This window comes from Oryctolagus cuniculus, chromosome 17, assembly GCF_964237555.1.
Source record: "Oryctolagus cuniculus chromosome 17, mOryCun1.1, whole genome shotgun sequence".
NCBI lineage: Eukaryota > Metazoa > Chordata > Mammalia > Lagomorpha > Leporidae > Oryctolagus > Oryctolagus cuniculus.
The window spans coordinates 13119796-13145055 of NC_091448.1; the positions used below are offsets into that span (position 1 = coordinate 13119796).

The 25260-nt window shown below is 60.4% G+C and overlaps 1 protein-coding gene across 1 annotated transcript in view; it reads left to right on the forward strand.

Annotated features, from left to right (window-relative positions):
* Positions 1–12043, forward strand: part of CACNG4 (calcium voltage-gated channel auxiliary subunit gamma 4) — a 49110-nt gene extending 37067 nt beyond the window's left edge. The window contains exons 2-4 of the mRNA XM_051825853.2: positions 565–648; positions 5541–5681; positions 9512–12043. Of these exons, the coding sequence (XP_051681813.1) occupies positions 565–648; positions 5541–5681; positions 9512–10050 (764 nt within the window). The 3' untranslated portion in view covers positions 10051–12043. The remainder of the gene's footprint in view (positions 1–564; positions 649–5540; positions 5682–9511) is intronic.
* The last annotated feature ends 13217 nt before the right edge of the window (positions 12044–25260 follow it).

Genomic DNA, 25260 nt, shown 5'->3' on the forward strand with positions numbered 1-25260 from the left:
CGCCACCTGTGAAGGCTGCTTCTCAGCGTGGGGAGCTGGAGAGCGGCAGGGGGCGGTGCTGGCCCTTCTGGAAGCTTTTCCTGCCCCAGCGCATGCAGATCAGGCGTGCACCGCAGGAAGGACCCGCCCTAGTCATGTGATTGCCAGAGGAACACGCAGATTGACAGGCGCGCCCTGAGCCTGTCCTAGCCTTCCCTGGCAGCGCTGTGAATTGTGGTTTTCAGGATGTGGCTCTGGGGCCCCCTGGATGTGGGGATCCTCGCTCCTGCTTGTCCAGGGCAGTTTGGCGGGGCCCCTGCTGGCCGGTGGAGTCGCGGGTTCCCACGACTGGACTGTCGTTGACACGGTCGCTTCGCGGCACCCCTCCCGGCTGTGCGGCCTCCGTGTGTGTGTGTGTGTGTGTGTGTGTGTGTGTGCATGTGTGCGGGCGCACTGGCGCCCACCAGACCCGGGGTCCCGGAGCCTGCTCGGGGCCTCCCGATGCGCCGCGGGCGGGTCTGGGGGCGTGGGCGCGGGAGCCCCCCACCTGCACATCTGCAGCTCCGTCTCCTCCCTCCCCTCCAGGGATCTATAAAGGGCACTGCTTCCGCATCAATCACTTCCCAGAGGACAACGACTACGACCACGACAGCTCCGAGTATCTCCTTCGTGAGTGTCAAGGCTCCTTGGCCTCCTCTGGGTGCGGGCACGGGGCGGGGGGGGGGGGGGGGCGGCCCGGGGCGCGTGGCGGGAGAGCTGCTCTCTGCACGGCACCCTGAGTGTACCGGAGGCTGATGGGAGATGCCCTGGGGATTCTGGGGCCGGGACACATGGGATACTGGGCGTGGCTAGCAGGGTTGTTGATTGGCTGGGCGTGGCTAGAGTCAGAATTGCTGATTGGCTGGGCCTCAAGCTGGGACAAGGGAAGTTAAAGAGACAGGCATTCCCGAAGCTGAGCATCCCTGGTACCGCAACCACATTGCCCTGCCACCCCTCCCTTGCTTTTTTTTTTTTTTTTTGAGAGTCAGAGACGAAGAGAGCTGCCATCCACTGACCCACCCTCCAAACGCACATGATGTCCAGGGCTGAGAACTCAATCCAGGTCTCCCCCATGGGTGCCAAGGAGCCATCACCACTGTCTACCAGGGTGCACACCGGCCAGAAGCCAGAATCAGGAGCAGAGCCAGCCAACTACCGGACCAACCACTCGCCCCGGCATGCTAATTCTCCACAAGCCTCATTAAGTCACACGCTGAGCCAGCCTCCTGGGGTGCTGGGCAGGTCCTGCTATGCCATGCGCACTGCCTGCTGAGGCCATCCCCCCGACCTGGGGGCCGCCCCTGGGACCCCTGCCCCTACTTAGATCCTGTGGCTGACCGGCTGGATCCCAGAAGCCACACACATGCTGAACCCCAAAGGGCCAAACCCAGAGCTCATCCCTGGGCAGAAGGAGGGAGGCACGGGCAGGGAGCAGCCTGGGAGTGGAAAAACAGCACCGTTTCCAAGTCGCCATCCCCTTTGCCATTAGCCAAGAGACACAGAGCTGTGCTCCGCGGCGCCCCCGGCTCAGGCCCAGCTCCGTGTCTGGAGAATCAATAGCGGAGCTCTCAGAGGAAGCACGACTCACCGTGCACCCGCTTGCAGTTTTTTTTTTTTCTAGAGAAAGGCTTCAGATTAGAACAGCGTGCGGTTCCCTTGGAGCCGGGGCCGTGGCGGGCTGCTCCAGCCAGGCCCAGCACCTGCAGTCACGTGGCCCCCTTCCCCACCTTCTCTTCCTGCCTTCCCTCGGGTTCTGCTCACTTAGGGCCCGCTCTGAACCAAGCAAATGAGACTCCCATAGGGATGCCACAGATAGTCGTACAGGCTGTACACTGCACAACTCAAGGGGTGTCGCTTGCATAGATTCTGGTGTGATGACAACCCTCAGGTCTCACGGTACCCGGCCCACACGGCCATGCATAGCAGCCCTTGATCTGGGAATAGCTCAACTGAAAATCAGCCTCACTCAGCATCGGCACTTCTCCCCCCACCCCCCCAACCCAGGGCAAGCGAGTGGCTCCTGAGGCTCTGAGCTTGGCTCCGTTGGCCCGTCCTCGGACGGCGAGGAGGGAGGCGGTGGGGAAGCAAACCCTCGCCCTCCCGGTGCCCACCTGACCTCGCCTGAGCTCACGGGCACTGGCTGTTCTTCATTCACCTGCTGCTCCCCCTTGGTGGTCCCAGAGCTCAGGGATCGCTCTCAGAGATCAGCCCGGAGCTCAGCCTGCCTGGCTACCTGAGGCCCCAGCCGGAAGCAGGTGTTTGCTCAAAAGGGGAAATGAAGGGCATTCAAGGAGGGACCGCTTATGTAGGTGCGAGCCAGGCTAAGGGAATCCTACGAGGGCCGCTGACCCCCTAGGGCCACAGTGGCCTGGACAGCCGAGGGAGGCAGGTAGGGGGTCTGGAGGAGGGAAGTCGCAGGGCCGGGGCCCCTGGCAGCAGCTGTGGCCGTCAGGAAGTGTGCAGCCTCTTCAGCCAGAGGTGGGGCGCCCCCCCTGGGCCCAGGGCAGGGTGGAGGAGGATGGGAGGAGGGGCGGACCAAGAACGTGCCCAGGCAGCATCGTCAGCAGCGTGGCCGCGGGTCCTCGACCAGCGGTGCCCCGGGAGCGTGCACGCAGGTCAGGCTGCGGAGTGACTGTGCCCAGCAGAGTGATGGGCCCGGCACACAGCCAGTGGAGCTCGTGACACGAGGGGAGACCAGCCAGTTCGGGAGACTGCCCAGAGGTGCACACGTAGGAGAAGGGTTGGCAGCTTCCGGGCCCGCGGTCTCCAGCTGCTGGCTGAATTGGGAGTGGCAGAGCTGACTCCCCCCACCCCACGCCTGCCAGGGGGCTGTTTTCCCGCTCTGTGGCTGCAGAAACTGGGGCGTTGGCTCTTTGATCATTCTTTACCTCCAGTGGGCAGGTGCCTGGGAGCCTGGGGATGGAGGGGTGAGCACAGACCAAGGTCACGGTCCCCAGGGCCTCCTGACTGTGTTCCAAGGCCACCCTAACTCTCGCTGTTCCCCAAAATATGTAGAAGCATTGGAGAGAGGTGCCTGGGGCAGGAGGTGGGAGTCCTGAGAACTCAGAGAAGCTATCATGGACGCAGTACGTGCCGGGCGTTGTGTCAGGCACATGGGAGGCAGTGGGGGGTGGGAGCAGGTTCCTGGTGGAGCTGTGTGCCGGAGAGCCCACTGCAGGCCGCTCAGCTGGTCCGGATCAGAGTGCCGGCCGTGGGTCTGAGGCTCTGCTACTCACACCAGCCCCAAGACAGTTTAGCAGGGAGTCCACGCCCAGTCGCACCCTCAGGGTTACCTCCCAGGTTTCCATGGGGCCTCTGAGTACTTGTGATGCCCCCTGCTGGTTGGGGCAGGGATTGGAGAGGGTCACCGCCCACCTCCTGCCCAGGAGCCACAGAGTGGCAGTGCCGGGGCTGCCGGGAGTCCACAGTGGGCCTGAGGGCAAGACAGAGGAGGAGGTCCACCTTCTAGGCAGGTGCAGAGCCCTCACGTGGCCAGCAGGGCGGGGGCTGAGCTGCATTCGGCCTCCTCTGTCCCTCAGCTCCCCCCACCCCACCCCCGCCCCCAGCTGGGCTGCCGTGGGCACAGCCAGAGCTCGGGATGAAGCCTGGTGCTCGCGTGACTTAACCTGGGCAGGACGGATGCCTCGGGGACCCTAGAGGAAGTGGACTCCCTTCTCCCCAGCTCCTCTGACCCATCTGCGGCGCCCAGGGCGTGTGCAGAGCTGGAGGGGGCAGCACAGCTCAGAGGCGCGTTTGAGACGTGCACAGGAAGGCCCTGCCAGGGGACCCGGGAGAAGAGCTCCATTGAGCTCTGGGCACAATCCCTGCTCTGTGCAGCGGGGGCCTCCCCGGGGGGGATCACCAAACAGGGGACAAACGCTGCCTTCAGAGGCTGACGGCTGGAGAGGTACTCAGCTGTCTCGGGAGGGTAGCGCCTGCCAGTGCCGGGGACCCCCTACCCGCTTCTGGGGCCACTGCTGCTGGGCCGGGAGACCCACGGGCATGCCGGGACGGCCGAGCCTCGGGCTCCTCCTTGTGTCCTCCTGCCCCTGTCCTGCCTCCCCCGCCAGCTGCTACCCTACTAAGTGCTGTCTGCACCTTATTCTGTGAGCCGTCCCCAGGGACACTCCGCAGCCGTGTGCCCACTTCCCAGGTGGCCCTAACAAATGAGCGTACGCAGCGTGGCTTACAACACCAGGAGTCCAAAATCTAGGTGTGGCAGGACACCTGCCGCCTCTGCCGGCCGGGCAAAGATCTCCCCCGTGCAGCATCAGTGTAGCCCCCTCCCTGTCCGTCCTCACCGGCCTTCTCCCCTGTGGGCCTCCTGCCTGCCTCTTGGGAGGAGCTTTCTGAGGAGGCGGGGCCCACCCCATTCAATCCAGATGATGTCACCTGGAGATCCCGAACTTGATCGCTTGTGCGAAAGCCCTTTTTCCAGATCAGCGGGCGGTCTCGGGTTCTAGGGGTGAGGACATGCACATTGTGGAGGCCTGGCCTGGCGTTACTGCCGTGCCCAGTGCTCAAAGAGGGATGGGGGTGGCCGCCAACGTCACTGGCAGGACGAGGGGATGGCGGAATTGTGGGGGACACCATGGTCCCCAGGCACCCCACTCCACCACCCCCACAAGCCCTGAGCTTCCGCATCCATGTCTATCACCTGGGGGTGGTGATGCCGATGACATGGAGACAAAGAACGTCCCCTCGGAAGCACAAGCAATGGCTAGCCCCGTGCTAAGCACTTTGTGCCACAGGACATTGGTACGACCACCATCCCCCCTTCTCCACAATTTCACCTTCCATGATTTCAGTCAACCATGATCTGGAATACAAAATGGAAAATTCCAGAAATAATTCTTAAGTTTTAAATATGTTTGCTATAGTGATATAATTGTTCTGTCTTACAATTCGTGGTGGTTAATCTCTTACTGCACACGATTTGTGAGCTAAACTTGACCACAGGCATGGGAGGAAATATGGTAAATGTAGGGCTTGAACACAGGCGAGGCGCCGGGGGCCCATGGAGGTCTTGGAGAGTAACCCCTGTGGACAGCGGCAGGGGCTGCCTCGTGAACCCCATTCCACAGATGGAATGGGGAAGAAGTGACTGGACCGAGGCCACCCACCCGCGTGTCACAGAGCAGGGCCCCTTTGCACGCCCCCAAGGTCAAGGTGCCCTCCAGCGCAGAGCTGGGTGCTGCTTCATGCAGACTACGGCACAGAAGGGTTCAGGGGGCTGTGAGGTGTCGTTCACATGCATGCAGTCCAGGGTGTTTGTGGCCATTCCTCGTGCTGCCCTCGGCCTCTCAGAAGTGTGGCCCACACCCGAGGGAGTGTGGGCAGATGTGGCTCTCGGACATTGGTGTTGGGGGAGAGTGACCCACAGCCCTGGGGCCGCGGCATGCCTTGAGCCCAGGTGCTGATGGGAGTCTTCAGATCCTGGCGGGGGAGGGGGTCCCTCAAGGTGCTCGGCCGCTGGGGGGCGCTCCCGGGCGGTGGCCTCACTGCGCTCTGCTCTGGCCCAGGCATTGTGCGAGCCTCCAGCGTCTTCCCCATCCTCAGCACCATCCTGCTGCTGCTGGGAGGGCTGTGCATCGGCGCCGGCAGGATCTACAGCCGCAAGAACAACATCGTCCTCAGCGCTGGCATCCTCTTCGTGGCCGCAGGTAAGCCGCTGCCGGGCGCGGCGGAGTGTGCCATCGCCTGGTCCCCCCATCCTGGCTGGAGTCGCCGGGAGAAGTCCAGGTATACAAAGGCCTGGGGCGGGGAGGGGGGAGCCGGGAGCAGCTGCTGATCGCATCCTTGCCGGTGGTGCGAGGGGTTTAACCAGAAAGAGGCAATGGCGGCACGGCACTGCCCGTGCACAAACGCCGCAGAGCCTTGCACTTCCTGTCTGAGTTTCTCCTCAATCAGAAACACGTCTTAACATCCAGGTGTGCAAAGCTCCGCCAAGGTGGGGTGCTGCGTGCTTTGCCAGCCCGTAACAGCGAGCCTGGCTGGAGGGGGCACCCAGGGAGCGATGGGAAGCCACACCCTGAAGAGGGGACGGGGGAAGGACAGGGCAGGGCCCGCAGTCGGTCGGAACAGTGGCCATGCAGAGAAACAGCACGGCCTGGCAAGCTGGGCAGTGGGAACAAGGAGGCCCTGCAGAGGGCCAGGAGCCTGCCCACCCGCCTGCTCTGGCTCTCCCAGCCCAGAAGGGCAGCCATGCCTCAGAGCCACGCCCATTGCCGCCCCAAAGTGTGACCAGGGAACCCCCAGAAGCAGGGCCAAGGTGCTTAACTCCACCCATGCCTCTGTGCCCTGCGAGAGGCCACCAGTGCATGGCTGGTCCCTGCAGCCCTGGAACAGACTGAGGCCGGGGAGGTGTGTCTCACAGCCATGGCCATCTCACAGCCACGTCCATCTCACAGCCACGGCCATCTCACAGCCACAGTCTCACAGCCACAGCCATCTCACAGCCACAGTCTCACAGCCATGACCATCTCATAGGCACAGCCGTCTCACAGCCACAGTCTCATAGCCACAGTCTCAGCCACAGCCGTCTCACAGCCATGGTCAGTCAGCCACAGCCATCTTGTAGCCCTGGTGGTCAGCACAGCCCCCACACCCCCAGGCCCTGTGGTGTGGCCCAAGTCCCTAGGGTACGGCGGAGGCGATGTCTTTGCTGACCCCGAGAGGCCTGCGAGAGGCTGGCGCTGGCTCGGCAGGCAGCTCCTCGGGGAGTGCAAAGAGAGGCTTGGCCGGGGCCGGGGGGGGGGGTCTGAGAGGAGCCCCTGGAGCTGCGGGCCCTCGGAGCCCTCACTGCAGAAACCGTCCCAGCAGCGGCCCAGGCTCCGCCCCTTGTGCCGGCCTCCGCATGCCCACGGTGGTGATGGCCACGGCTGAGGCTGCCTGCACAGCCGGCTCACCCCACCTCGTGCTCCTCTCCCGCTTTCTCTTGGAGAGGACCCGTGGCCTGTGTTCCGTGGCTGGCTGGAGGCCACAAAAGGACTGGCAGCCGGGGCCCCAGTCTTGTGCTCTTGAACCCCACTTCAGCTTGTGTCTTCCTGGAGGGCAACACACACACATATGCAGGCTGTGCTCCTGTGTGTGCCGGGACAAGTCACGTGTGCCTATACGTGTGATGTGCATGGTTTGTATGAACATGTGTGTGTATGAACAGTGTGGCATGTGTGCTCATGGGGGCGGGGCGTCTGTGTTTAGGGTCTCCCAGGAGGAGGCATGATCCTCCCCACTGGCCAGACCCTGCACCCTCCTGTCTCTTCTCTGCACCTGCTCTCTCTCTCCCCGTCCCACCCGGTCCTTTACAACGTCAGATTTCCCCAGGTGCGACGCGTGTTTGCATATTATCCCAGAGCTGCCTTCCCCAGGGCAGGAAGCAAGACTTGGACTCACAATGGCCGCCACCTCCACGGCCCTGGGCCAGGTGCACGCTGTGTCCTCCCCTGGACACAGGCAGCCAGCGGCCTCAGCCTCCAAATACTTCCAGGTGCCCACTGCAGCTGCCATGCAGGAGCCATTTCGGAGGCAGGTTGAGAGGCTCGGTGTGGGGCTGGGAGCCGCGGCCGGGCAGAGGGGTCCCGGCAGAGAGGAACCACAGCAGCTTCTGCAGCAGTGAGGAAGCGACTGGCAGGCAAGCGATCGGACGTCACTTTACTCCCTGCTGCACAGAGCTCTGGGGCCCGGCACAGTGGCAGGCACTGGGCCACATACAGGGCCTGGCTCCAGGCCGCTGCTGCCCAGCAGTGAGGTGAGACAGGCTCCTAGGCGGGCAAGGGGCAGGTGTCTGGCACAGCGGGTAAGCTGCTGTTTGGGACACCCACATCCTGTATCAGACTACACGGGTTCGAGTCCTGGCTCCACTCCCAGTTCCAGCTTCCTGATGACACACACCCTGGGAGGCACAGAGGGTGTCTAAGGCAGTTGGGTCCCTGTCACCCATGTGGGAGACCCAGACTGAGTTCCAAACTCCAAGCTTCAGCCTGACCCACCCCTGGCTGTTGCAGGCATTTGGGGCGTGAACCAGCAGATGGAAGATCTCTCTTTGTCTTTGTCTAACTCTCGTTATCACCTTGGATTTCAAATAAATAAATAAATAAAACTTTATAAACGTTGATTTTAAAAATCATTGCAGCATAGAAGCTTTAAGTTTTTTAGTGCACATACCCCGTGACCCAGCAATCTCACTTCAGGAACTCAGCCCACAGCTGTATCTCACGTCCGTGTTCAGTGCTGTAGGGTGTCCATGGCAACTTAGTGCAAGTAGGGGTGGAAGCCACCGGAACATCCACCTGCAGAGGCCTGGCTCGGTGGCCATGAGCTGTCCCAGGGCAGACAGGAAGCGAGGGCAGCTCTGCCTGTGCGGATCCATAACAGAGTCTTCAAAGAGTTTGTGCGAAATGCATATTGTGAAAAAAATTATGCGTGGATTTCAAATTTTTTGCACCAAAATAAATTTATCTTTTAGTTCCATTTCTGCACATGTTTTGAAGTGCTCTCATACTGTGTAAAGGGAAAGCATGGGGAGGGTGTCGGTGGAAGAGAGTGGGGGAGAGAGAGAGACCGGTGGAAGGATATTAGGCAAAAGAGCGCCTGCCTTCAGGGGGACGGGGGCGGCGCAGGGTCCGTGTCCACCTCACTGGAACTTTCTTTGCCCAAACCTATTCAAAGTTCAGTCCAGTGACCCTCTGCAGCCATGGCTCCTGCAGCCATGGGCTCAGCCAACCGCTGGGGGAAAAAAAATGCATCAGTACTGGACGTGTGCAGAGTGTAATTCTTCCGATCCCTGAGCGATCCAGTGTAGCCACGTTTTACATAGCCTTGACACTGTACTAGGTATTCCAAGTCATCTAGAGCGACGTCAGCTCTAGGGAAGAGTGTGTGGGTTCAAGGCCAGTGCTGTCGTTTTCTGTAAGGGACTTACGCATCTTCAGACTTGGGGACCCACAGGACACCCCACAGACACCTGGGGATGACTGTCCTTAAGAGAAAACTTAAGCCGGCGCCGCGGCTCACTAGGCTAATCCTCCGCCTTGTGGCGCCGGCACACCAGGTTCTAGTCCCGATCAGGGTGCCAGATTCTGTCCCGGTTGCCCCTCTTCCAGGCCAGCTCTCTGCTGTGGCCCGGGAGTGCAGTGGAGGATGGCCCAAGTGCTTGGGCCCTGCACCCCATGGGAGACCAGGATAAGTACCTGGCTCCTGCCATCGGATCAGTGCGGTGCACCAGCCGCAGCGTGCCGGCCGCGGCGGCCATTGGAGGGTGAACCAACGGCAAAGGAAGACCTTTCTCTCTCTCCCTGTCCACTCTGCCTGTCAAAAACATTTTAAAAAAAGAAAAAAAAAAAAGAGAGAAAACTTAGCAACCAGAATAAAGAGAACACGGATCAAGGAGGCGCGTGGCCAGCAGCCCCTCCTGTAGCCCCCCGTCCCCAGTCCTGTGGATCTGGCCGTGGGTCTGACCTCTGCCTCTCTCCCTCCCCCGCTTCCCCTGCAGGCCTCAGTAACATCATAGGAATCATCGTCTACATTTCCAGCAACACGGGCGACCCCAGCGACAAGCGGGACGAAGACAAGAAGAACCACTACAACTACGGCTGGTCTTTCTACTTCGGAGCTTTGTCGTTCATCGTGGCCGAGACCGTGGGCGTCCTGGCTGTAAACATTTACATTGAGAAAAATAAAGAGCTGAGGTTTAAGACCAAACGGGAGTTCCTGAAAGCCTCGTCGTCATCTCCGTACGCCAGGATGCCGAGCTACAGGTACCGGCGACGGCGCTCCCGGTCCAGCTCCAGGTCCGCAGAGGCCTCGCCGTCCAGGGACACGTCGCCCGTGGGCCTGAAGGTCGCGGGGGCCATCCCCATGGGCGAGCTGTCCATGTACACGCTGTCCCGGGAGCCCCTGAAGGTGACCACGGCCGCCAGCTACAGCCCGGACCAGGAGGCCAGCTTCCTGCAGGTGCATGACTTCTTCCAGCAAGATCTGAAAGAGGGCTTCCACGTGAGCATGCTTAACCGGAGGACGACGCCCGTGTGAGCCGCCCCGCGGTGCCGCTGGTGGCCCCGGGAGGGCGTGGGACCCTCGACACGACCACGACGACGGACAATGAACTGGAGCCCAGCACAGCCCTCCCCCGGGGCAGGAGTTCGGAGTCCGGAGCCCGGAGCCAGGAGCCAGGGCCATGGCCAATGCCGAGGCTGATCTGGTCCCAGAAGAGGGGATTTGGATGCACTCGGCATGGCCGAGGTGCCAGGAGCTTTCCTGAGGCCGCACGGGAAAACGGGATTAAGCTGTTATTTCCTCCTGAACACGGATCTTGCCAGAAAAGTGGGCTGTCCAGGCCTCCCCTCCCTGCCCGGGCGCTGGGGCCTCTGGACTCTGTCAGCTGCTCTTGAACCTGAACTTCCCGTGTCTTTGAGCCAGAAGTGAGGACACAAAGCTCGCTCCCTTCCTCCTTGTCTCTCTCAGCCTCTCTCTCTCTCTCTCTCTCTGGCCGTGGTCTGTGACTGACAGATCATCCTTGCGAAGAGAAGCCGTGCAGCCGACTGGTGCTTCAGCCTCCGTGCTGTCCTGGGCTGGCTTCCCTCCGCGGAGGAGACCGGGCCCCAGGGCTGTGGCTGGCTTTCCCGTCTGCCTCTGGAAGTGTCTACGTCACTCAGAGTGGACAGGACACCCCGATGTACCTGAGAGCCTGGAAGATTCCACAGGTCCCAGGCAGCCACGTGGCCTCCTGCCGTGGCCTTCCCTCCCAAGGGGAACAGCAACCAAAAAACAAAACAATTGAGAGAACGAGCCCGTGCCTGGGTGCGCGTCAGGACTGTGGCCAGAGCAGGTCCCAGCAGAGCAGCGCCTGCCCCGGCTCCTGTCGGCGTGATTTATTGAGAAGCCGGGCCCGAAAGGCCAGGCTGGGCCCTTCTCCCTCCTACCAGAGCCCCTCCCTGCTCCCCACCCCAGCCCTCCCTTCGTAACTGGGGACACGGGTTCTGCGTGTTCCGGTTTTCTCCCTCCTGAACCGAGCGGAGAATGTGGGCGTGTCTCCAGGTGCGGAAGAAGAACTCCCGGAACGTAGCATTTGCCCTCTTTTCTAGAACCCACGTGCTTTCTAAAGACAACTGGTTTCTTACTTTTTCAGACTTCCGAGCCCGATCTTGCACGGTCCTCTGTAACCCCGGGAGCTGCCCCGCCTAGGAGGGATGAGCAAATTCTTACCTCAGCCACCTGCTCACGGAGCCCTTGGCCAACTCCGCCCCTAGGAGTTCAGACCCGGGCCCCCCCACACACCCACACCCACACCCCGTGATCTGGTGATGACATCAGTGTCCTACCCTCCTCTGTCCCCAGGAGAGGAGCTGTGTGTACCTGCAGTGGCTGCAGCCGGCCGACCCCGTGAGCTGGCCATGAGCTGAGACAAGAGGCGAGCTTGCTCCAGCCCCCCACCCCCACTCCCCCCACACACACGTGAAGTGGCCGAGCAGGCACAGCAGTGAGCGTGGCAGCCTCAGGACAGTGCCTGTCCCTGCCACCCCCCAGCCCTCCCCTGCCATGCCACTGTCTTGCCATGCTGGGGGGAGGGGTTGCAGTCTCGGCCCACAGACCCATCAAGGCCCTGGGACTTTGTCCCCTGTCCCTTTGGAAAGCAAGGCCTCCCCGCCGCTGCCCGCGGGGTCTCTGTGACCCTCGGGAAAGCTGTGTTCCCATGCATCCTACCTCTTACCCAGTCCCGGGCAGAGACTGAGCCCACGCTAGGGACCAAGACAGAGTAGAAAGAAGGGGAAGCAGCGACCCAGAGGGAGCCCCAGCCTTCACAGCCTTTGTCCCCACTGCCATCCCTGTCTGAGGACCCTTCCCTGGCCACAGCCGGTCTCAGACTTGGCAGCCCCTGCAGGGGACGCAGTGGCCTGTGCCCACCTTCTCACCCCCTCCCATGCCCCACGTGTTTTGCCAGTTAAGCACCTGTGAATCCTGTACCTGCCACTGGTTTGGGGTTGTTAGTTCTGTCTTTTTTTTTTTAATTAAATAAAAACATTTTTAAAATGTTCTTTTCTTGAATTAGGGGAGTGGGGGAAGAACTCCCCTTGAGTCTTTGTGGATGTTGAGGGTTAAGGACTCCAGGGGTCTGGGATGGGGGGGCACTGTGGGCCCTCCAAGAGAAAGGGAGGCTAGGGGTGGGCTCTGATCAGGGTGGGCTTCTGAGCTTTGACCTGGCTGCTGGCCGCCTCCCCGGGACCGCTGGCTGGCCACAGGCTTGTGGGCGGTACTGTCCAGATGCCCTTTCACAGGTGAGCCAGAGGATGGACAGCCATGGCCTGGGCAGCTCAGCAAGGCGGGCCTAGCTTGAGGAGCCAGCCCCAAGTAGAGGATCAGGGCCAGGGAGAGGGGACTGTCGGGACAGAGCCATGGCTGCCGAAGCCGTAACTTGCCCAGTAGAGGGTTGATGACGTCCTGTGGCCAAACTCCAATCCCTCTGAATCCTGATATGATGAAGTGATAGAGAGGGGAGCCCAGGTACCAGCCAAGCTGGACAGGAGGACACAGCTGGGGCTAGGGGCCAATGTGCTTCTTCCTGCTGGCACCAGACCAAGCTGCCTAATCTTAGAGGGGCAGCCAGCCACAGGGAGCCACCACTGCTCCAGGCCACCACTGCCCCCGGCCACAGGGAGCAGCGAGGTAAGGGACAGAGGGAGGGGGCCCGAGAGATGCCCTTGGTCCAGTGTTATTCCGCGAGCTGCACGGACCCCAATGGCATCCTGCCCTTGGAGCAGGCACAGCTGCCCATGACCCCCGAGGGCCATCCTCGCCCAGCCCAGGGACCTTCTCAGCCGACTGTGCCTTTGCCTTTCCTCCCTGAGGGCCATGGGCTTCTCTGCCTCTCCTGGGGCCTCTGTCAAGAGAGTGTTGGCCTCACGAATGCCGGTCCCTCCCGGGTCCTGGAAAAAGGTGTCGAGCAGGGAGGCTCCTGGCCCAGCATCCCGAGAGCGGCCGCAGGAAATTGACTTTTCCGAAGCTTAACCTGTTTTCCTGCCGCCCGAGGATGGGCACCCGGGGAGCCGGTGTCCCCAGGGTGCTGAGCCTCCAGGGACCCTGCCACGCTGCGGGCTGACGGTGTGCGGTCTGTAGCCAGCGCCGCCCCAACTTGGCTCCTTGTTTCAGTTTATTGTCTCCAGTTTAGTGTCTCCAGTTTATTCTTAGCCCTGAGGAAGCCCTGGCTCAGCACAAGCGTCGCAGCCGTCCTGGGTGACTACTCCCGGGCCGGTCTGCACTGAGAGACTTGGCGCCACCTCCCGTGGTCCCCTGGTCACGCGTTAAGTCTTGCTGAAAATGCTGCCTCCCTGTCTTGCAGTCAGATCCACAGAACTGGCACCGAAAGAGATGTTCCGGTTTCTTCTCAGCGCCCCCTGCAGCCCAGGGGCGCCCAGTCCACACTTGCCTTGTAGGACTGGGGCAGGCTGGCTTCCTGCAATGCAAGTTCAAGTCAGCCTCGGCTGGGCGGTGCTGGGCTCCACGCAGGGATGCAGAGACTGAGGCTGCACAGCGGAGGCCCTGCTGTCCCCAGCATGGACTGCAGACGCCCTGGGCGTGGCCATCCGCTGGGCAGGGGGAGGAGAGAGGGAAGCTGGACTCACGGATAGAAGGTCTCGCGGATTTTAATGGACCAGGAGGTTGTGACTTCACCTGCCCACCTGCCAGTGGCCACATCCCGGGGCAAAGGATGGTGGGAAATGCAGTAAAGCCCAAGGGGAACGGGAACCCACTGAAAAATGCCTGGCCAGTCTTGGTTACTGCTGCCTCCCTCTGCCTTCCCCAGCCTTGAACTTTTTGGGGATTGCCCACTTGCCAATGATGCCTGTGCCTGGGACTGTACATGACTTGTGTCCCTCCTTTGGCCTTGTCCCTGCTCCAAATGCTCTCATCTGTAAAATGGGTCCATGCTACTTTTACCCAGGGGGAAAGGGACAAGCTTGAACTTGTGCCTTGACCCAAACAGGACCCACAGCATCATGGAGCATCAAGAGCTGCAGGTGGAACCCTGTCCGCTCGGTCTGCCCTTGGTGAAGGAAGAATCACGCACCAAGAGGGAGGGAGGGAGGGGGATGGAAGGAAGGAAAAGATTTTTTGAGGATTTTCAGAACAACCTTGGGTGGGAGATCCGGCCGGCACAGTGGTTCTCAGCGTGGGCAACTTTGTGCCCCAAGGAACAGTGGCCAAGGTCTGCCGGCAATTGTGGTTGTTATGATTTGAAAGAGGGCCCGGCTGGCATCTGCTGGTGGCGGCTGAGGATGCTGCTGGAAGTCCCAGAGTACACCCAGCTGCTCCACCCCCGCCCCCGAGGACACGTCTCTGTGATGGGCAGGCGCTGGGCGTGGTGGCTAACACCCTCCTCGGGACGCCTGCAAACCGTGTCAGAGTGCTTGCGTTCCAGCCCCAGCTCCAGCTCCCAGTTCCAGCTTTCTGCAGATGGGCACCTTGGGAGGCAGTAGGGGATGACCAACTACTGAGTCTGACACCCACGTGGGAGACCCTGATAGAGCTCCAGGCTCCTGGCCCAGCCTGGCCCAGCCTTGGCTGTTGCAGACATTTGGAGAATGAAGCAGGGTAAGGAAGATATCTCTCTCTCTCTCTCTCTCTCTCTCGGCTTTTTTTTTTTTAAGACTAATTAATTTATTTGAAAGTCAGAGTTACAGAGAGAGAGAAGGAGAGGCAGAGAGACAGAGAGAGAGAGAGAGAGAGAGAGAGAGAGAGGTCTTCCATCTGATGGTTCACTCCCCAGATGACTGCAATGGCCGGAGCTGTGCCGATCCAAAGCCAGGAGCCAGGAGCTCCTTCTGGGTCTCCCGCATGGGTGTGGGGCCCAAGGACTTGGGCCATCCTCCACTGCTTTCCTGGGCCATCAGCAGGGAGCTGGATCAGAAATGGAGCAGCTGGGACTGGAACCAGTGCCCATACGGATGCTGGCACTACAGGCAGCGGCTTTACCTGCTACGCCACAGTGCCGGCCCCTCTGCCTTTCAGCTAACTAACTTTTTTAAAATTTAGCACTGTCCCCTGCACTCCCCCAGGACTGCTCTGGGAAGGTCACCAGCCCCGACTCCCTCTGCAAACGAAGAAGATGCCACCTCCCAACCAGGGTTGTTGGGAGAATGAACTAAACTTTAAGTTAAACGAGGAAATATTCATAAGAACCCCCCAGCTTGGCACCTGGCATTTGAATGTTAAAGAATGTTTGCTGCCAAATGCCACTCCAGGAGTTTCCCAGCATGGAATGTTCTAGAAAGCCCCTGGAGGTGGTGCTCTGAGAGTGTCCGTGTGCTGCACTGTGGTTTGGGAGACACTGGTCGTCCAGCCGTGCGGCTGCCCCTGGAGAGGCCCCTCAGATGGAGCTCATCTGTCTACCTCCCATGCCCCCAAGGCTGAGGACACGATGTGGCCCTGGCAACCCCCAGCCCCCACTGGGGCGCTCCCAGGTCTGCAAAGGTGATGCAGGATGCAAGCGCCCAGTCCTGACCAGCTCCAAGTGCCCTGGGAAGGGTCTTGTTGGGGGTCCCTAGTGTGGAGCCACAGGAGCTGGCGCCAAGGGTGGCCTGGGGAAGACGGGGGAGGTGAGGATGGAGAGAAACGGGTTGAGAGGCCTCCCTGGTGGGAGCTCAGAGCCAGCCACGCGATTGCAGCTCCCTGCACTGGTGTCTGGCACAGCCTGACATAGAGGGAGGGATGGGGCTGGGGCGGGGGAAGGAGTGCTCACAGGCCTGGGACTCTGGAGTGGGAGAGGGGCCAGACACACCTGAGAGAGATATTTTTAAACTTGCAGCTTCCAACGAAACTGCTGGTGCAGACTCAGGGGCAGAAGTCTGCGACCTGAGAGGCTCCCAGACTGACATCGGCTCCGACGCCTGTCCCCTGAGAGCGATTCTGGGGGTCACCGCAACCCCCTGGGGCACCCAGAACCCACAAGGTCATTGCAGTGGCCAGGCCTCTTTCAAAGTAATAAGAATCTCCATGTCTTCCTAACTCTAAAATTATTAGCTTTCACTTTAAAACGTTCGAAAAATACAGAAATTAAAGAAGAAAACCATATAAACCCAGACACCATTGCCCAAGAGATAAGCAAGGTTAACACTTCAGTGGTGGGGGTAGGGGGGTGTCAGATCAATTCCTTATTTCTGTTCACTTTTTTAATCTTTTTTAAAAAAGATTTATTTATTTGAAAGACAGAGTTACAGAAAGATGAGAGAGAGAAAGAGAGAGAGAGAGAGGTATCTTCCATACACTGGTTCACCCCCCTAAATGGTCACAATGGCCAGAGCTGCGCTGATCCAAAGCCAGGAGCCAGGAGCTTCTTCCAGGTCTCCCACGTGGGTGCAGGGACCCAAGGACTTGGGCCATCTTCCACTGCTATCCCAGGCCACAGCAGAGAGCTGGATTGGAAGTGGAGCAGCCAGGACTCAAACTGGCACCCATATGGGATGCCGGCACCACAGAAGGCAGCTTTACCCACTATGCCAGAGCGCCGGCCCATATCCTGAACTCTTAAACAACATCTGAACAAGGTCAAGGTGTGTTGACGCCCAGTTCGATGCCTTCGGGTAAGATCCGGTGATCTCTCACTGGGACTTTCCCTAAGAGCTGATGGGAAGCTCAGGCCTCCCGTCAGCCTCCTGACTCCGTCTCAGGGGCTGGTCCTCCTCCATGGGCCGTGGGGATGGCAGCTCCGGCCTCCCCTCCTGCTCCAGCATGGGGACTGGAGCTCCTGGCTGAAGACCAGCACAATTCACCCCCACGGGCCACCCATGCACCTGCCCCAACCACCCAAAGTGCAGTTCCCTCCAGTTCCTAGTGACCTGTTCAGTGGAGCACACAAGGGACCCCCAAACTGAGCAGCATTTCACATCCTTTAAACACACTCAAAGTAGTGTGGCCTGGCAGGTAAGACCCTGGTTAAGATACAGGCATGCCCAGCCCTAGTTCGTGACTCCCGGGAGCCACTCAAGTACTTGGGTCCCTGCCACCCACGTGGGAGACCTGGATCGAATTCCCAGTTCCTGGCTTCAGCCTGGCCCAGTAGTGGTCACTGGGGGGTATTTGGGGAGTGAGCCAGCAGATGGGGGCTCACCAGCTCAATCCCTCTGTCTCTCTGTGCCTCTCAAGTATATTAAAATCTGTCTATTTCTGTCGCAATGGCAGGGCCAATTATCCCTGCACACACTCCGGGCCTCAGCTGGAAGACACCGCGGCTGGGGGCCCGAGCCCTGGGCAGGCTCCTCCACTCACGGGTCTGACAGTTGGTGCTGGCTCTTGGCAAAGACCTAAGCTGCCTGTATGCCCACATGTGGCCTCTCCTGTGGCCTGCGTTTCCCCTCTGCACGAGGCTTGGCCTGAGGGCGCTTGAGATCCCAGCGAAAGACTCAGAAGTCAAACAGCATCGCTTCCACCAAACCTTGAAGGATGCAAGAGTCAAACTCCCCTCCTGGTTCCAGTGGAGGGAAGTGGCCTCCGCATGGTGACGAGGAATGACAGGGCCCTGGAGGAACACCAGGGAGCAGAAATCCCGCTGTGGCCACCCTGTAGTCTGCCTCGCCCCTGCCCGTCTCTCCCCGGGCTCCGGGGGCTCCTTGTCCACTGCTGCCCCCTCCTCCCCTCCCTCCCACTGCGGCCTCTGGGAGTGCCCCCACCCTGGAGCCCCTCCACCTCCTGGGGGAAACAAAGCCGTGCCCTCCCCCAGGGACACTGCCTCCCCCCGCCTCCCCACTGGAAGCGGCCTGTTCTGCACGGGGTCCCTACCCAGGTCCCCGAGATGGCGCCCAGTGGCTGCCCAGCCCCGTAGCCAGCCCCAAGGAGTACCTGGAAAGGCAGGAGACGGTCTGAGGGACCTCAGAATGCAGATGAAGGCTGGGGCACAGGCAGCTGAGCCGGATATTTTTAAACTTGCAGCTTCCAACAAAACCGGCAGCCCAAGCCCCGGAGCAGGAGTCTGGGATGGGAGATGGTCATGAACTCGTGTCCTTGGACGTGGAGCTGCAGGGCAGAGCTGGTGAGCCAGGCCGGCACCTCCCATCCCTGGGCCCCAGTAGAGCGTGTGGAGCACTCTCCCAACACTGTCACCCCCAGCTCCTTCCTGGCTACTCCCTCATGCTTGTCAAGGGCGTCCCCTTTGGCCAAAGCCTTCTGCCGCACCCCAAGTCCTGCCACCATCCCACAAAGCCACATCAGTGGCCATGGCAACCCCTCAGCCCCCCCCAGAGCTCCAGGACCCTCGTCTCCACCCAGGCCCCCGCCATCACCTTGCACCGGCCCCTGGTGAGCTTCAGGACCACCGCCCTCCTCTTGGGTCACAGCCTTCTCGGTCCCCAAGTCCTTCGCACCCTCCACCACACACAAGCCTCAGGTCCTGAGTCCTCCCTTTCCCCCAGTACAACCCCCTGCCTGCTGCAGCATCAACTCTGGCCTGCTGGCCTCGTGGCTTGGCCCTCCTGGAGGGACCCCAGCCCTCTTTCAGTCCCCCTGTCCTGCACCTGAGCTGTAAGGTGACGCCAGAGACCAGCAGGGCCTGCAGTCCTCCAAGTATCAGTCCTTCGAGATGTCCCCTTCCTGTGCCCAAGTCGCCTTCCACAGCAAAAGGGACTTCGAGGGTGTGATTAGTTAAGAACCCCAGGATGTGGCAATTATCCCAATTTTCTGGGGGAGCCCAGGACAGCCACAGGGTCCTTACGAGGAACGCAGGAGACAAGCGAGCTACAGCAGAAGTGATGACAGAGCAGGAGTGGACGCTACGGGATCGCTGCCTTCAAGATGGACAAGGCCACGGGCCTAGGGAGGTGGGCAGCCTCTGCAGGGGCAGGCACTGGCGGGAGAAGACGGCCTGCTGCCCCTTGATCTCAGCCCGGTGGGGGCCTCAGACCCCGGAACCGTGAGATAATAAGTTGGTCTTGTGCAAGGCACCGAGTCTCTGGGAGTTTACTCCAATGGCAACAGAAAGCGAGGGTAGTGCCCATGGATTTGCAGGGGGCCCGGCTGTACCGCTTCCCGGCTGTCTTCTCCACGCGCGGACCCCTCCACGCCACCATCTCCCGCGCCTCTCAGCAGCTGACCCGACTTCCAAAGAAACAGACGCTTTCAGGAAGCGACTCTCGGCTTCCGGCTTTTCTACCATTGCCAGCGCGTTAGCTCCAGTTCTCACTTCTTGCTGGAACCTTCTTCCCAGCCTGGCAGGAGCAGTAGCCTTCCTCATCCTCCTGTCCAACGCCACTCCTGCCATCCGGGCTCCGGCAGTTCCAGCACACAATCGTGTTCAAGTAACTCCCATCTTAAAGCAGCAAACACAAAGCCTTCCTCCGCCTTACACCCCCTTCCAGTTTGGCTCCCTCCCTGGAAGCTGGGCCCGTGGCAGGGATGCGGTCTCTGTTGCTAGCTGCCTGCCCTCCCTTGCCTCCACTCGCTGCCGTCAGCCCCGCTGGCTCCCTCCCGGTTGCTACGGCCAATGGACACTTTGCAGCCGTGACCTCTGCGGGCCTGGACTTCTCGGCCATTCCTGATCCAGGGGTGTCCTCTAAGCCCAGGCTCTTGGTCTCCTCTGTGTCCTGTCCCTCACTTCCTCGCTCCTCTTCAATCCCTTAAACCTTAAGCCACTTGGGTGCCCTCCCTCCTTAACTCCCACTCCCCCTGAGCGCCCTCGTTCCCTCCCGCTGTTGTCCACGTTTTGTCACTTTAACTAAGACGCGCGCGAGGCGCCTCTCAGGAAGGAAGGTGTCACCTTTGGCTCAGTGTTTAGCGGTTTAAGTCCCAAGTGGGGCCGCCCGCCTGGTCCAGGCGCCTGGCGAGGCTGGAGGATGGTGAGGCATGACCACGGGGGCATCCAGGAAGCAGAGACAGGGAGTGCTCCTCCTCTCCTGGGTGTGGGCTCTCCTAGTGCCATCATGAGTCCACGGCCATCGATCCAATGCGATCACTTCCCAGGGGCCCCAGCTTCGGATGCTGTAATTGGATCAGGCTCCACGTTAATCCATCGATCATTAGTGCAAGACTTTGGGGCTTAGCCATCTGCCTGAGTCTGGGGAGCCAAACCCAGCTCCGGCCGTAGCACACCTCTAGGCTCAGACCTCTCTAGGCTCAGCCTCTGAGTCCAGGCTGCTAACTGAGATCCCCCCACCACGATCTGGCTCTCCCCTCGGTGCATGAAAGCACTCGTCCCCCGGGTCCGTTCTCCCATCTTCCTTGGTGCCACGGCACTGTAGCGGGCTCTGCGGCCAGCTAGCTAACTTCCAGCGTGCATCGGCACGGCCGTGGGCACGAGTTCTTGCCTACTTGATGCCCACTGCCTATGGGGAAATGGGTCAACTGGAACTCCCACTCCATGCCCCATCTGGAGGCTGCCCAGCCTTAGCTGTAAGTGAAGGCAACACCCTGAGCATGGTGGGGTGGCAGGGCAGCAAGCCAGGTCCGTGGGGGCCTGGATGGAGGTGCGCACGCTGGCAGCTGGAACCCCGGGCTGAGACATGACGGGGACTCTCTGTTAGAGCAGCACAGCCTCGATCGCAGGATTCAGCGACGGATCCTGAGCCCATCTCCTTAAATCCCAGGCTCTCTCCTCCCGCGCATTTTGTCTGTGTCTGCAGGGTCGCTGTGCACACAGACCGCCAAGCCTGAAATCCTTCCACATTCAATCTTTCAACAAATCCCTCCGGGGCCGCCAGCTGTGGGTCCTCCCGCTACACCCCTTCCTGTCTCGGTTCCCACCTCCGTCCCTGCTGCGGTTCACGCTCTTGTGACTTCAACAGCTTCTTGTAGTTTCTGTCTCACCCCCTGAGATGGATTGCCTGGTCCAGGCGGGTGTCCACATAGGAATGCCTGGTCCACAAGCCTTCCACGGTTCCAGCTGCTCTGAGGACGAAGCATATGGGAGATTCGCTGACTTGGCTTGGCCCTGGGAGGTCCGATCCCTGCCCGCCTCCCCAGCCTCCCCTCCTTTGCCCTGCACCTGCCCAGCTGCCACCATGCACGCGCTTTATAAATGGGCTGAGTCGCTCCTTCCCTCTAACCTCCACACCTGCTTCTCTGCCAGCCAAGTCCCTCCCTCCTCTGCCCCGGCTCATCCTCCTCCTCCTCCAGGTCATCCATTAACCCTCTCCCACTCACCCCCTTCAGCATCACTGCCCCAACCTACTGTGTCAGGGGTCCCCAAGACCACCCTCAAGTCATTTAAAAAAGATTTATTTATCTATTTGAAATGCAGAGTTACAGAGAGGCAGAACAGGAGAGATAGATCTTCTATCTGCTGGTTCACTCCCCAGATGGCCCATCCGAAACCGGGAGCCAGATCCAGGAGCTTCTTCCGGGTCTCCCATGCCAGTACAGGTGCCCAAGCACCCAGGTCATCCTCCACTGCTTTCCCAGGCCACAGCAGGGAGCTGGATCAGAAATGGAGCAGCCAGGACCCGAACCAGTGCCTGTATGGGATGCAGGCCCTGCAGGTGGCAGCTTTAACCGCTACACCACAGTGCTGGCCCCTCAACTGTGGCCCCACTGGGCTCACAGAACTCAGAACGGCTGATACCTCAGCATACGGACAGGGAAAGGGTGTTCAGGGGAGAGCTGAGGAGAGAGCACGTGCAAGCCCCAGCCCCCAGCAGTGATGTGTGGCAACACGCCAAGTACTGCCAACTCCGCTCAGACGAGCCTGCATGCTCAGACTTCTTAAATGGGCGGATTGGGCACGTTAGGTGTTAGGTGTTAGGTATTAGGTGTGCCGCTCCCTGCCCGATGGACCCTAGCTACTCAATGGCCAGAGGTCAGTCACACGACCGGGCATGGGACGGTCTCCACAAACCACTGTTCCCTTGGGACTCTCTGGTGTGGCCCAAGATCCAAGCTGTCCCAACAGACGTGAGGCAGGAGACTCCAGGGGCACAGAGGTTATCCCCCGGGAACTCTTACCGGGCCAGTTCTTCTTTGGAATGTGTAGGGTTCGGACAACCCAGGCCTGCTGAGTTGCCCCTTTATTGAACACCTGTGTTCCCAACATGCTCTTGGCCGCCCTCTCCCACAGCTGCCGTCACAGTGACCCCTCCCTGATGTTCCTCCCACAGAGAACGACACATGGGGCTTCGGGAGACACACTCAAGCCGCTTGCAAAGCAGAGCTGAGACGGGGATGAGCCTGGGAGGGTGGACCGTCTCCCTCGGGGCCACAGCCAACAGCAAGGCAGGGGCCCGGGGCCACGGAAGCCCTCCCAGGGGTGTGCGCCGCTCCTCGCACACTGCAGGCTGCACACAGCCGCCGCGTCGGCGCTCTGCCGTGACCTGGGCCTCATCCTAGGCCTCCCGGTGCAACTGCAGACTTAATCCCCTCCTGTAACGTGGCACTTTCTGTTTGACCTTACCCGAAAGAGTCACCAAACGCAGAGTTTCTGAAACTTCTGATGTGCACAGAAACACTAAAGTCTGAAAATGCGGAATCCTGCCCCTTGACCACACAGCCCGTGTGCAGGGTGTGCCTCGTGAACCCTGCTCCCGGCCCCAGGCCCCTGAGGGGCTCTGTAAAGGCCAGAGCGGTACGTGAGCATTGCCGGCCTGCACTGGGCCGGTGTCCTGCCTGGAGCTCCACTCCCCTCCCTTCCCCTCTGCAGGAGGCCCTCCCAGGAGAGTCTTGGCTGCCCCCACCGTCTGTGCACTCCCCAAGGGCTGGGGTGCTTCTTCTCTTGCCTGGCAAGGCAGGGTCTGGATACGGACCCTGGCCAGCCTCTGTGTGCTGGGGCTTCAGGGGGTCTTGGATAAACAGGGAGGGAGACACTGCTGTGGCCAGGACAGCCGGAGACAGCTTGCAGGGAGAGCAGAAGCTGCAAGAGGCAAGTTGCTGAGCCAGTGGGAACCGGGGCGGCTGACAGGGTGCAGCGTGTGCTGGGGGGGCCCGTGGCGACAGCACAGAGTTGCTGCCCGGGGCCGTGGGGTCAAGGGCCCTCATCTCCTACCGCTCCCTCCCTGCTTTGCCGGACACAGTCGCCTGCATTCATTAAACGCTCACTCACCCATTCTCTGCTCTGTAGACACCTGCCTGTCTCCTAGGAGCCCTGGGAAGGCCTCTGGGAGCAGGAAAGTGATGCACAGCTCCGGGTCACCCCAGAAGCTCAGAGGGTGGAATTGAGGGCCACCAGCCTGATGCGACATTGAACGACAGCTGGAGGTTGGGGCCCATAGGGTGAGGTCTCGTCTCTGTAGTGTTTGGAGGTTCAACCCTAAAGGCCATCCCTCCACCTAATTAAGCCCGACTCAAAATCGGACCAGCAGGTCAGCAAAACCCTGGGCCCAGCTCAGAGGGCAGGCCGGCTCCGGAAGGTGGTGTTTTCCTGCCCCGGTTACAATGGGCTCCCTCCTGGGAGGAGGCAGTCTCTCAGGACAAATCAAAACCCGTTTACTCTGAGTAGCAGACAGACACCTCCCAGGTGGCCGAGTGTGGCTATTCCACTGTGAAGAGTGTCCACGGTGGATCCCACGTGGATCCATGGTGGATCCCAGGAGTCTGCTTCCTTTGAACTTGACCTCACAGAAGACAATCGTGTCCCACTGAGAGCTCCCTCGGCCCCTAACAGCCAAGGACCCATTGGAACAAGCTCTGCCCCAGGTGCTGTTTCTTCTCCTTCCGTTTCTTTTTTTGTCTTCTTTTTTTCTTTTTACAGGCAGAGTGGACAGTGAGAGAGACAGTGAGTGGACAGTGAGAGAGAGAGAGACAGAGAGAAAGGTCTTCCTTCTTGCCATTGGTTCACCCTCCAATGGCCACTGCGGCCAGCGCACTGCGGCCAGCGCATCGTGCTGATCCGAAGCCAGGAGCCAGGTGCTTCTCCTGGTCTCCCAAGCACTTGGGCCATCCTCCACTGCACTTCCTGGCCACAGCAGAGAGCTGGCCTGGAAGAGGGGCAACCGGGACAGAATCCGGTGCCCCGACCGGGACTAGAACCCGGTGTGCCGGCGCCGCAAGGTGGAGGATTAGCCTAGTGAGCCGCAGCACCAGCTCATTTTGTTTTAAAGTAAACTTCATCCTCACTAGCTTTTCATTGCTGATGTCCATTCGAGAGAAAGGGAGAGACAGCTCCCATCTGCCGGTGCACCTCCCAAAGGCCCACAGCTACTGGCGTGGGGCCAGGCTGAAACCAGGAGTAAGGTCTCCCACATGGGTGGCGGGGACCCAACTACTTGAGCCAGCTCCTGTCGCCTCCCAGGGTGCACTTCACCAGGAATCTGGAGCCAGGAGTGGGGCTGACACTCCAAACCACACGCTCCAGTGTGTCCTAACCACGAGGCCAAACACCTGCCGTTTCGCAGGTCCCTGGGAAAGTAAAGTATTCAAGCCCCAGCTGCCCTCCGCCTTCAGTCCGTCTGTCCATCCATCAAACCTCTCAATAAGCATCTGTGAAGGTTCTGGGAGGACCTAGAGTGAGTGCCTCACAGCCTCAGTGACCTCAGCCTCCGAAGCTCAGAGCAAACCCATCCACCAGTGGTCTGTGAAGAACATGCTGACGCAGCCATCCTGGATCCACCGCCCGCCATGCCGCCAGCCCAGGGCACCACAGCCAAGTGCTGTTCTGGAAGCCGGGAGCCAGCACAGTCAGGTTCTGGTGAGGGCTCTCTTCCTGGCTTGCAGATGGCAGAGAGGAAGCAAGTGAGCTCTCTGGGCTCTCATCAGGGCCCCAAGCCACCACTCTTACCAGACCACCCCCCAAAGGCCCGCCTCCAAACGCCATCCCACTGGGAGCTGGCACATCACACCACCCCACTGTCTGGGCCGCACTGTCTGCTGGAAGAGCTGAAACCAGGACAGAATCCGGTGCCCCAACCGGGACTAGAACCGGGGGTGCCGGCGCCGCAGGCGGAAGATTAGCCTAGTGAGCCGTGGCGCCGGCCTGCATTTAACTTTGTAAGTGAAAATACAGCCAGGAATCTTTATGACCTGCCTGGAAGAGGAGGCGGCGCTCAGAGCAGTTCCATAGAAACAGTGGTGCCGCTGAGTCCAGCTGTATTCTCCGGGCCTCTCTCTGTCTCTAAGGGCGGTTGTTCCAGCACACGTTCCCTAGCCCTGAACAGGGACAGGAACAGGAAGAGAAGTGAGGAGGTAGAGGTGTTCTCATAGTGAGGTCACAGTTGGCTGAGGAACATGCATGCAGATTCCCAGGCCTGGGCGGTGGGGCTGGGCTCCTGTGCGGGCTCAGGCACTGCGTGGGAGGGGGCTCCAGAGGCCCTGGGCAGAGGGCCCTGGGCTGTCCCT